At 34.2% G+C, this 12,597-nt stretch overlaps 1 protein-coding gene across 1 annotated transcript in view; it reads right to left on the bottom strand.

The window, feature by feature from the left end:
• AADACL4 (arylacetamide deacetylase like 4) overlaps nt 1–12,597 on the bottom strand; it is a 217,702-nt gene that overhangs the window by 94,659 nt on the left and 110,446 nt on the right. Inside the window, exon 2 of the mRNA XM_044061728.1 lies at nt 9,063–9,288. Coding sequence (XP_043917663.1) covers nt 9,063–9,288 — 226 coding nt within the window. The remainder of the gene's footprint in view (nt 1–9,062; nt 9,289–12,597) is intronic.

Below are 12,597 nucleotides of genomic sequence, written 5' to 3'. Positions count from 1 at the left end.
CCTGTACCTATTTTTGCATAGCCTAATTTTTTCTTGAATCTCTATCCAGATTGCTAAATGGTCAGAAAATCCTGTAATTTTAATTCCTTGATGTAATACCCTTAGACTACCTGATACTATAATCAACTTCAGTTTTCAAATTGCTTCTCTTATATGTCCAATATTTAGTATTCCATAAATATGTTTTACCACTTTTGATCAGATCTGAAAGAACCTTTACATCTGCCCCTTCATTTATCCTATGTCTTAAATCACAATTGAGGTCTCCCACTTTTATTACTTGCATATTCACACTAACATAGTCAAGTATTTTCCTAAACATAATCTCTCTGTTTCTGTGAAGCATATGCATAAAGTGTAATCACTCTATATATTTGATTTTCCATCTTATATCTAATATTACTATTATTCCTAGTACTACTAATGCATAATCCGGAATTTCTATATATTCATTACATAAAATTGCTAGCAGTAGCATTTTTCCTCTCCTAAGTTCCATACAACCTTGCCTTTACATAACCCATTTACTTGTATTCCTTCATCTTCTGTTGTTATTCTTATGACTATTAATATTATAATATCCATATCTAACAATTTGCACCATTCCAGCACTCCTACCCTTCATCAAGCATTCTTTATAATAATCACATGTATGGCTAGGATTCTCACTTTGTGGAAAAGTTTCTATTCTTTTTAACCTTTTTTTTTTGTTACCTCCTATACCTATATTTTTAAATATGTGCTTTCTATCTTTCACTCTTTTCACAATAGAATTTATTTTGCTTTTAATTCTTATTCATTTATCTTCACCTTCATCAATTGAATTACTTACTTCTTCCTTTATCTCTCCTTTTTCTTTTTTCCCTCATACATTCTTTTACTTCCATACTTGTATCTTCCTCATTCCTTATTTCTTGTTGTCTTTCTTCTGTATTATCTACTGGCACATGTTCCCTGTCTTAGTCTATTGTTGTTTGCAGTGTATGATTTTCTTAACATTGCAGTCCTTGCATGAATACCCCATTTTTTCACACTTTATACATTTTTGCTCACATTTTTTTGTTTCATGACCAACTTTGCCACAAATAAAACTTTTATTTTTGTCACAGTTATTAATTAAATGATCATCTTTACCACACAAAAAAACATGTCTGGTTGTCCCCAGTATCTGACCAATCCGTAATTCCCTTCCACATTAACTATACTAGGCAAATGTATTATTTTGTCATTTTGCATTTTCAATATAACACCACATTCCCATCCCCCAATCAATAAACCTCTATTGTCATAAACCCTTTTAAAAGTCCATTACATCTCTACACTCAGTTTTTAAATGGTCTTTTAAATCATCTCTTTCCACTTCAGTTCAAAATTGTATAAATACTCTGTTGTTTTGCTTCCCTATTAAATGCCTGCATAGCATACAAGTTCTAAGGATTTTTTCATATTGTTCTAAGAATGTTTCCATATACCCGACCTCCTCGAAGAAAATGTCACAAAAACTATGTTTACTAATACAACTAGATGCTCTTACCTCTCTGATTTCAATACCCAGTGGTGAAATGATGCCGTCCCATACTTAATACCTGTCCAGTTCTTTTCCATTTTGCTACTTATCCTTACCTGATGTTTTCTTCTTACCTCTATTTTCCTCTCTTCTTTCATTCACCTTCTCTTACTGTTTGAACTTATGATTTCTTCTCTTCCTTTCTTATTTCTTGAACTTCTTCCTCTTGTATCCTGTCCATTATTCACCCCATGACACTGCCTTTTCACTCTCTGGTTCACTCTGTTCAATAAGTTATTTCAAATAAATATCCTGCAACCCTCCTGAATAGAGTGTTGTAACAACACACACTCAGGTCTTAAAGAATCTGTTAAAAACAGATTCTGTTTTAACAAATCTTCTGAATCCATAATATCAACCTTGACTCCTTCTTTTTGCCTTACTGCTAACTCTCCTTTTTCTTTTCCCACTTCTTTGTTTTCATCAATCCTTTTAACTTCTGATTCATGATTTGACATGTTAGCATTGTTTGCTGTGTGATTAACACTGCCACTCATCCCAAAAACCTGAAAAATGCTTTATTTTTCCTCCATGTTAGATTTTCAGCTTCCTGCTTCTCTGAGCCATTTCCATGCCTAGACCAGAAGACAGGAAGTGTAACAATTAATTGCATTCCCATACACAAAAAATAGGATTTTTTATTGATATGTACATTACATATTATTTACATATTTACATATTTACATTATTTACATCTATTTACAAATCTCCATACATTATAAACTTCAATTTAAGCATTTCCTCCACTCTTATCTACAACCAAAACATTTTTTTCCAATATCTTTGTCAAAGTCCATTTTTCATTGTATTTAATTTCATTTAGTCTCTCATTCCATATAGTCCATGAAGCATAAAATATTGCTCTGTCCATTTTCTTCACTTCTCCCTGTTTATGTGCACCAAAATAACCAAATTCTATTATGTCCATATTTGGATTCACTATTGAATCACGAAATACTGAAATCCCGAATTTCAGTATTTCGAAATTCTATTGCCGAAAACTTTAAATACCGAAACCCCATAACCGCAAAATTTAAAATCGCAAGCCTACAGTACAAATACACCACACACATACACACAATCTCCCCCCACAATCAAACAAACAATCCTACACAAGACAAACAGGGGGCAGACCCCGCTGCACCCCCTTCCCTACATATATACTAACTCTGAGATTGCACAATCACACACACAAAGGTAACTCACACACACACATTTCACAGCCCTTTCCACACACACATCACAGCAAAACATACACTAACATACACTAAAGCACCTTACCAACACACTCATACGTACTTACCTACACTTACACCTATGCATTCACACACCGCAACACCCCCCTACTTACATATATATATATACTAACTTTGAGATCGCACAATCATACATACAAAGGTAACTCACACACACTTACATTTCACAGCCCCTTGCACACACACATCACAGCCAAAACACACACTGACATACACAAAAGCCCCGAACCAACACACTCATACATACTTACCTACACTTACACCTATGCATTCACACACCACAACACCAGAAGCTCCAAACTTCGGTATTTTGAATTTCATGCTTCTGGTGTTTCAGAATTTCAAGGCTACGGTAGTATAATTTCAAAATACTGAAAGTTGGGATTTCAGTATTTTGAAATTATAAAGGGAACCCCCATATTTATTTCTTCAAATATTAACAAACTTTTCACCCTATTGTCTTTGCATATTTCTTTTCAGAAATTAACTATCACATTTCATAAACACATGCTCAGTAATCTCAAACTCTCCACATTTATTACATATTCTGTTTTGCTTTTTTTATATGGCATATTTGCCTTAACCAGCAATTTTCTAATAGACAATCTCCATAAAAAATCATTACATTATTTAATCTTTTTATAGTTATTATATTTCATCCTTATGGCTTTTTTCTTATCTATTTCTAAATCTTTCCATGGATCAATACAATAAAGTGCTTTCATAATACTTAAGTATCATTCGTTTCTATTTCTTCAATTCTTTCCCACAATTCTATGTATTTATAATATAGTATCATTTCTATCAAGTTTTATTTTCCTTCATAATTCCTTTTAATACCTTATATAAAATTAAAGATGTTGCATGTACTATTACACTTATTAAACCCAAACCTCCTTGCTCTTCTTTCATATACAGAATCCCTCTTTTGACTGGATTCAGTCTATAGACCCATATAAAAGAGAATATAATCATCATTAATTCCTTTTCATATGTAATAGGAATCATATAAATGGTTGCAACATAAGCAAGATTTCCTTTTACCATGGTGTTCAACAAGTGTGCTTTTTTTCTATATGAAAATCTATATGATTTCCAGAAATTAGTCATATCCTTTACTTCTTTGAGTACATTATCCCATTGTTGTTGTTTATATTAATTCCTTCCAAATGTTATTCCTAATATATTTATATATTTTTCATTGAGCTCAACACTTCCTATCATACCTTCAAAACCAAATCCTTTAGTTTTCTCCTTATTGATACTTAAACCAATTTTTTTTAATTTATATTTAATTTTTTATTTACTTTTTCCATCCATACTTTATTTTTTAACAATTAATACAATATCATCCACATAATTATACATTATTGGCAACTGTACTTCCTTCATCATTTTGTATCCACCACTACTTGACATTGTATTAATTTCCTTTACAATTACATTCATAACTAATGAGAAACTTGCACTACTAGGTGGGCAGCCCTGCTTTATTCCACATTCTATTTTTATTTCTTCCCCAATCCGGCCATTTACATTTAGTTTCACATAGTTCCTTTCATAAACAGATTTTAGTACTTGTAATAATTTTTTGCTTACATTATATGCCTGCAAAATTACCCATAATGATTTATATTGAATATTATCATAAGCTTTAATTATATCCCCCATCATAACCTCACTTCTACATTTTTATTTATGATATCATCAATTATTTATCTTATTATCCATAATAACTCTTGACTTCCTTTTCTTCCAAATACATTTTGGTCATTATTCTATCCATTTTTTATGTAACATTTTTGTTATTATTCTCATAAAAAATATAATCTGTATTATTCAATGTTATAGGTCTCCAATTGTATATCTCTTTATTTCCTTTTTTAAACATAAATTTTATAATTTCTGTACATATCTCTTTCTCTTTAATTCCAGTTTCTTACCATTCATTCATAACTTATATAAAAAATATTTCTTGCCACTCTTTCATTTCTTTAAACATACCATGTTCAATTCCATCCAATCCTGTTGCAGAATTCATGTTAATATGTTTTAGAATTTCATTCAATTCTTTTGTGGTTATTTTTTGTTTTAAATACTCATTATCTTCCTTATTTCATTTTTCACCTTTATAACTTTGTTCTATGGTTTCTTCTCTCTTAACAAATAATTCTAATACATATTCTTCAATTATTTTGTACATTCCTTCCTGCTGTCTTATTTGCTTACTTTCCTTATATTTTAATTCTTATTATTTTTCCTTTTATTTTTTTTACTCAGATATGGTGCTACCTCTTCTTTCTTTCCTTGTAAACAATGTTTTTGCTTTATTTTTGCTTATATAACAAGTTAATGTTAATTTGATTCATTTTATATATTTATTTCTCTTTATTTTTCATAAAATTAATTTTTCTCCAACTCTCTAAATGTTTCTTGACATAAAATCTTATATCTGTCTGATTTCTTTTCTTCTATTCTTCCTTATACATTCTAAAACAATTTTTTTTATATATTTTCTTTAAAATTAATCCACCAAATAGTCCAATTCTCACAAAATTTCCTCATAGTCGTATGCTTTTTCCATAATGCCACAAGTTCTTTTTATCTTCTAAATCTAATTCATTTTCATTAATTCTCTTTATTCCTTTAACTATTCTTATATGTTCTTCATTTTCCTGTACTTCAACCCACATTGCCACATGATCTGAAAATCCAGCATACTTAATTCCTTTTTTTATTATTTAAAGCTAATATTTTCATCTTTTAAGAACAGTTAGTATAATAAAATGTGTATCATTTTCCTTTCTTGTTTTCCCTAAGCATTATGTTTTTGAATTTTCTTTCCTTTTAACTCTTTTCCCTATCAAACTCTTTGTATTTCTTACTGTGCACCAATACACTTCTTCCTCACTTGTCGCCTCTGTTTCTTTTTCCTTGTTATTTTCTTTAACTTCATGTATAATTTCTTTATCAGTTACATCTTTTTGTACATTTTCTTGTATAACACATTCTGCTATCTCTTTATCTTGTATAACTTCATTTTCATTTTCCTGCACATTCATTTCACATTCTAGCCATTAATGACCAGACCAGTATTGCCACATTTTTTGCACTTTAAATCACATTTGTTTGCATTATGCCCTTTTTTGCCACATAAATTATGTCTTTTGTATCACATTCATTGATTAAATTATTTTTTTCCACAAAAATAAAAAGTTTTTGGTTGACCCCTGTATTTCACCAACCCCCTATTAGCATGAACATTAATAATACTAGGTACGTGCATAACATTATCATTTTCCATTTTCAATATGCCTCCACATTCCCATCCCCCAGTCCATAGTCCTCTTTCATTATATACTTTTGTAGTGTCCATTACTTCTTTACATATAGTTAAAAAATGTTCTTTCAGTTTGCTTGCTTCAACTTCAGTTCTAAACATGATCATTATTCTTTTTTTTTTTGTCTGTAAAAAACTTGCACGACTTACTCTGACCATGGATAAATATTTTTCTTTGGTTCATATGCACCCAAAAAAGTGTCCATGGCCTGCCCAGTCTCAAATATCAAGTCACAAAATGTCTCTTTATTAATTTAAAATGAATGCTCTTATCTCTTTTGCTTTGACACCCAGTTGTGCTATGACAGAGTACCAAACCTTATACCTGCCCAAACTTTCTTTTTTTACAGCTCACACATTCTGTATACTTCTTTTTTTGTTTCTTTTATTTCTTATTTCTTCTTTGCTCCTTCTTCCACAGTTTGTGCATAATTTTTGTCTTGTGAACTTTTTCTGGCACAGTCTCTTCTCCTTTTTCTTCTTCTGTTTTCTCCATGATGTCACTCCATGAAATTGCTGCTCCACTTTCTGGTTCACTTTGGTTTACCATTTCTTCCAAATAATCATCCTGTAACCCTCCCAGTTGGAGGGTTGTACTTATGCATTTCTCAACAGTAACTGTCTCTCCTTTAAACAATCTCCTCTGAAAGTTTTCCTCTGAATCCATCTCTGTTACAGCTACAATCTCCTTTTCTTCCAATATCACTGTTTTGTCTGCACCCATAGCATCAGAAAAAACTTCTGGTAGTGATTCTACCATTTCAGCTACATTTTCATCAACCTTCACTTCATTTTCAACCAAAGCTGAATCAGCCATATTTTCTTCCTGTTCCTCCTGGCTGCCTCCCCGCCTAGACAGGAAACAGGAAGTCATGATGTGAAGCACACAAATCTTTCCTCTGACTACCAAGAGTAGGGGAAGTTCCCTGATGCCATGGCTAAAAATTCCCCTAGTAATATAAATATGACCTTGGGTCTCCCCTGAAAAGAAGCTACTAGCCTAGTGGGACTAATCTGGTCAACAAAGGAAAAAATAAATATTTGTTGGTTCCAGGACAATAGAAGGTGAAAAGTGGCACTGAGGTAATGGGTATCAGCAGCTAGTTCACTTTATCATATCTATCACTACTCATAAAGCAGTTAGGCACTCAAGGTGAAAGATATTAACTGAATGAGTTCTTGCTTGTCCATTACTTGTGGTGTTGATTGATTAGAGGATGCTACCAAACTGATATAATCTTGTCACTGTGTACCATGCACTTTCACCTGCTACTGTGTGAATGTTCTATGTATTTTCTTCAGCAACTGTGTAAACCCATTAGGAATCTATAACAGGAGACCAATCAAATTTTCTGAAGACCAGAAACCTGAAATAAAAAGATGACTGGCTTTTGACAGAACAGGAATTTCTGTTCAGAAATGTAAAAAAGAGAAAGGTAAACTGACTGATTCTGACTTAGTCTTACACATAATGTACTCTTCTGCTGGAGAGAGACAGGCACTGTGTTCTCGCAGCTCTTTTAATAAGAATATCATCACTCCAAGACTGCACTAATGTTGGAGTGGCATTCAATGTGTGCTAATTAGTGCTATTCCAGGTCAGATTAACTTTACATGGCAGGGTCTGTCATGCCTTTGAGCTATCTGTTTTATACATCTTAGTATAAATGTCCAGTGATGTCAAAAGCCAGTTAACATAAATTTTCTGTTATGCTACAGGACTACACTTTCAATCACAGTGTGAGCTCAACTGTGTCTTAACAGATCTGCACTTAATACACTGAGAAGCCTCCAGACTGTGCCACAGTAATGATAGAGACTTCTGCACAGGCAGTCTATTGTATTTGCACTTATCGCAGTACACAAGTATAGGATCAGGTAAACTCTTACCATAGCATATGCAGGATCAGGCAAGCTGTCACTACAAGATATGAATGATCAGGTAAGATCACCCCATATGGTATACAGGATCAGGTAAGCTCTTACCACAGGATATGCAGGATCAGGTAAGATCTCACCATATGATATACAGGATCAGGTAAGCTCTTACCACAAGATATGCAGAATCAAGTAAATCTCACCACAAGATATTTATTTATTTTATGTATGTAGGATATGTAGGATTGGGTAAGCTCTTACCACAAGATATGTAGGATCAGGTAAGATATCACCATATGATATACAGGATCAGGTAAGCTCTTACTCAGGATATGCAGAATCATTTAAACTCTCACTACAAGATATACAGGATCAGTTAAGATCACCCCATATGATATACAGGATCAGGTAAGCTCTTACCACAAGATATGCAGAATCAAGTACAATTTCACCACAAGATATGTAGGATCAGGTAATCTCCTGCCACAGGATAGGCAGGATCATTTAAACTTTCACTACAAGATATGCAGGATCAGGTAAGATCACCCCATATGATATACAGGATCAGGTAAGTTCTTACCACAAGATATGCAGGATCAGGTAAGCTCTCATCATAGGATTTGCAGGATCAGGTAAGATCTCACCATAAGATAAACACTATCATGAAAGATCTTACCACATGATATGCAGGATCAGGTAAGCTCTTATCATAGGATGTGTAGGATCACATAAAATCTCCCCATAGGATATGCAGAATCAGGTAAAATCTCACTGTGGGATAAATAGGATCAGGGGAAGAGTTCAGCACAAGATATGCAGGGTTAGGAAATAGCTCACCACAGATTATACAGGATCAGGAAGGACCTCACCAGAGGATATGCAGGATCTGGTAAGGGCTTATCATAGGAAGCAGGCATACTGTTACCACAATATAACATGTTGTTCCTTTTTCAAGTATATGGTCCTCACTAGATCACTAAGATAACATATGACTTTGTCTAACCATTTTATGTGCACTTACTTAAGCTTCCAAACATCCAGCCCCCGCCATGGAAGAATATGACACCTCGCCGCCTACAAGCAGCTGGGGCCTTTGGGTGATAAATCCTCACTGGAATCTGGTTAAACTGGCTGTCCTTGATTGAAAGCTTTGAATCACCTTTCAGCCTGTTTACAAACAGCTGATCTCGAATGTAGCGGGTGAAGCCTAGTTGGTTCCAAATTCCAAGGTTTTCAAGTATCCTGCCCTGTAGTTTCAGAGAAACAAAAAGACTCAGTCAGAACTCACATTTTTGTTATGTAAACAGCAATAAGACCTTACATATTTTCACTTCTTTAGCTCCTCATTTCTTCTTGGACTTTGCTCGCCACTCTTTTCTGTCTCTGTTTATTCTCCACAGTAGATGTGTTAAACATATACATTTATTACGTCACACCAGTAAAGAGATAAGACCTTTCTTAGGGCACCATAGCAGGTAATTATAAATGTAAACAAATAAATGTTTATCCATAAATATATATCACTTAGAAATAAAACTCCCCCTAAGCTATGAGCATGGGTGGTTGCCTACAAAATCCATACAATCAAGGGACTTTTGTGTAGCCATGCTGATAAGTGAATAATTAGACATGGGACTTGTCCCAGTAAAACTGAAAAGCACTAATGTTCATCTGTGCAAAAGAAACCCTTTTCCTTTTGTAAATATCACTTCAACACCATCCACCATAAAGATGTATGTAGCTGACATCTGTTCATTACCGGCAAAGGAAAATCTCCCTGCATGTTGCCATCCTTCTCAGGTCTTCCTCCTTCACTCTTATTTTTTCTTCTGAGATATCGGCTGGAATACATAAGTAATATGCAGGTTTGCCATGCTACTGCTCGAGGGGTTCATTCTGCAAGACAGCTAACAGCTAAAAAGACGGCAGTCGGCATTGTCTTTGATTCACTGACACCCTACACATGGCAACAACTCGTGCTAATTAGCAGTGTGCTATATTTTTAATAAATCCCAACCATTAATGGACTTTTGCATACACTGTATGTGCAACTTAAGTCCAACTGTTTAACAGCATTTTAATGCTTCACTTTACTAATGATGTGTACAAGCTGCTTTAGCAGTGAATAAGTATGTCAGTGGCTTAGCTGGCTATATGCTATTGATACCGGAGTATCAGAATATCAGACTGTTATCAGCAGAACCACAACAACAGGCCCTTAGCTTAAAATTTCATAACAGACACACTGCAGTGAGGCTTGAAAGGGTAGATGTATTTCTGAAATGCCATCTCTTAACTTGTTCATACCCAGCAGCTGTGGAAAATTAAAGACCTGTTAGTATACATACATTCTTAAATGCCTAAGCTTTTTTTCCTGAAGAAAAAAATCAGTTAAAAGGGTATAACCTAGAGACAAATACATATTTTAACAGAACATACTATTAGAAAAGTATAAACAACACTGTCATTCAGCAAAATCTTCTTTACAATGTTAGTAGTCAATACATTCAAGTATTTCCATAAAACACCTTAACCACTGTACCAGTCCCCAGATAGCTGGCAGGCTAATGAGCCAAAAATACAAAACTATGTATAGCTAGTGAGAAACAACATTTAACATCTCCCCATAGCATGTTTCTCAACTATCATACATTTGCAAGTCAGTTGGTTAAGGAAGTCACCTCCAAATGGTGAGCAAAGCTATGTGATTTGGGTAAGGAAGTTATTTCCAAATGGTGTTCAAACTTTCAAAACAATTTACACCTGAGTCAAACTTGTAATGCTTCTCTGAATGGCTAGAATTATATAGAAAAGGTCTGTACACAACTGATATAAATTAAGGAGTACATAATCATGTATTGTCTTTTATTCTCTCTTCACACAATTCCTAGTTTCTGCAACAAGATACTGATCTGTTTATAGGTGGACATAAAATTGATGTTTCATGCCTGAGAGTATTGTGCCATGTCAAAAAAATATGTGTTCTACGAACTGCTGTGATTCTGTGTGAATACATACATTTCTATGACACACATATTACAGAAACTATAGGACACCCATATTACATAAACTATGCTTGCACAAAGGTGCACTGTAGCAGTTCACCTGCATCTTCTGTAACTTTGTTAGACATGCCAATACAGTACGCATCTTCACTATATTTCCTCCTTAACATCAGTACTGTCTTTGACCAGTTACAACAAACTGCAGATGAACTGCATCTGTTTTTGGACAAAGCATTGTGTTTTCTCTCCACCATTCATTCAAATGGATATATAGATTGGATTCTGAAGCATTAGTGTTACACAGACATTGGTAATAATGTGTTCCAAAATAAAACCATGTTTGGAAGGCAGACACCGATCACTTATCCACATATTCTGCTTGTTTCCTGTCAAATGGATTCTTTGCAAAGTCTGTTTATCCAATAGTCAATGACTGTTTTATTCCACCTAGCATGATAACTGCCTTCTGTCTCCCCAATGCATTCTTAAATCTGTTAATGTGTTATACTGTTATGGACATTTCCTCATCGCTACCTTCATGTGCAAGTGCTGCTGCCCACTGTCCACCACAGCCTGACTCAGGAATGGCACTCCTGTGGAAGACAACTTAAATATACAGCAAGCCTCATTTGCCTTGAATGACTTTGTATTTCTCTAGCATTATTAAAATATTTGGAGCAGTGGCCATAGACAAGCATATACAGATGACATATGTTACTTGTGGTATCTGTTTATATGGTGCTGTTGACTCCAGTATTGCTGAGTCCAACCTCAGGCCCATCAGTATTCATGTATTTAGTAATATCACCAGGATAGGGGAATTTGTTCCTTTTCAGCATTATGGATAGGTTACACTGCCATAATCTCTTGGAATCCATTCAAGTGTCATGATGGCATAACAGGCCACTCATGCAAATAGTAATACATCAAAAAGCCACTACAGACGAGTTAAATAAAATGTTAATTTAAGGGATAGTCTGTCTGTTTAAGTGGCCCTTCAGATAGCAGCTGTAAATTTCTTGGCCCTTGTTTAGTAGTCAAAGAGGTTCAAACAATTTTATTAAAATTGAAAAGTGAAAAATGTTCATATAATACAAAATATTGACATATAAGGATGCATAAATACATCTGATTTAAACCTCTTCAGTGAAGTCTATTGTTAAAGAGTTGTAGGAGTACCCTTTCTGTTAGAATACCATGTACTTCCTTTATAAAGTTTCCTTCTCTTCCAAATACGCAAACACTATTTTATTAGCCTCATTTATAACCTATTTAGGGTCTGTTACTGCATGCTGGAAAAATGTTATATATGGTGTCATAAACAAAAGCTGTAGGCACTTAAATAATACTACATCTGCAAATGGATTTGGCTGCAGAAAATAGGTAGGATTTGTTGCTGTCAGCCCTTAGCACTTCTTTGTAGTAAATATTTTCCCTACCTGCTAAGTACTACCCCAGTATCTCCAGTTCTTTCCCATTGTGAAGAGTACGGGGAAATGAAAAAGCAATAGAGGGTGATGGATGCAGGGAAATCTCCAGCCACAAGAGCTT

This window comes from Protopterus annectens, chromosome 2.part0 (assembly GCF_019279795.1).
Source record: "Protopterus annectens isolate FY-2018-M chromosome 2.part0, PAN1.0, whole genome shotgun sequence".
Lineage (NCBI taxonomy): Eukaryota > Metazoa > Chordata > Ceratodontiformes > Protopteridae > Protopterus > Protopterus annectens.
The sequence above is the reverse complement of the archived record's forward strand: the minus strand, read 5'-3'. Positions and strand labels throughout refer to the sequence as shown.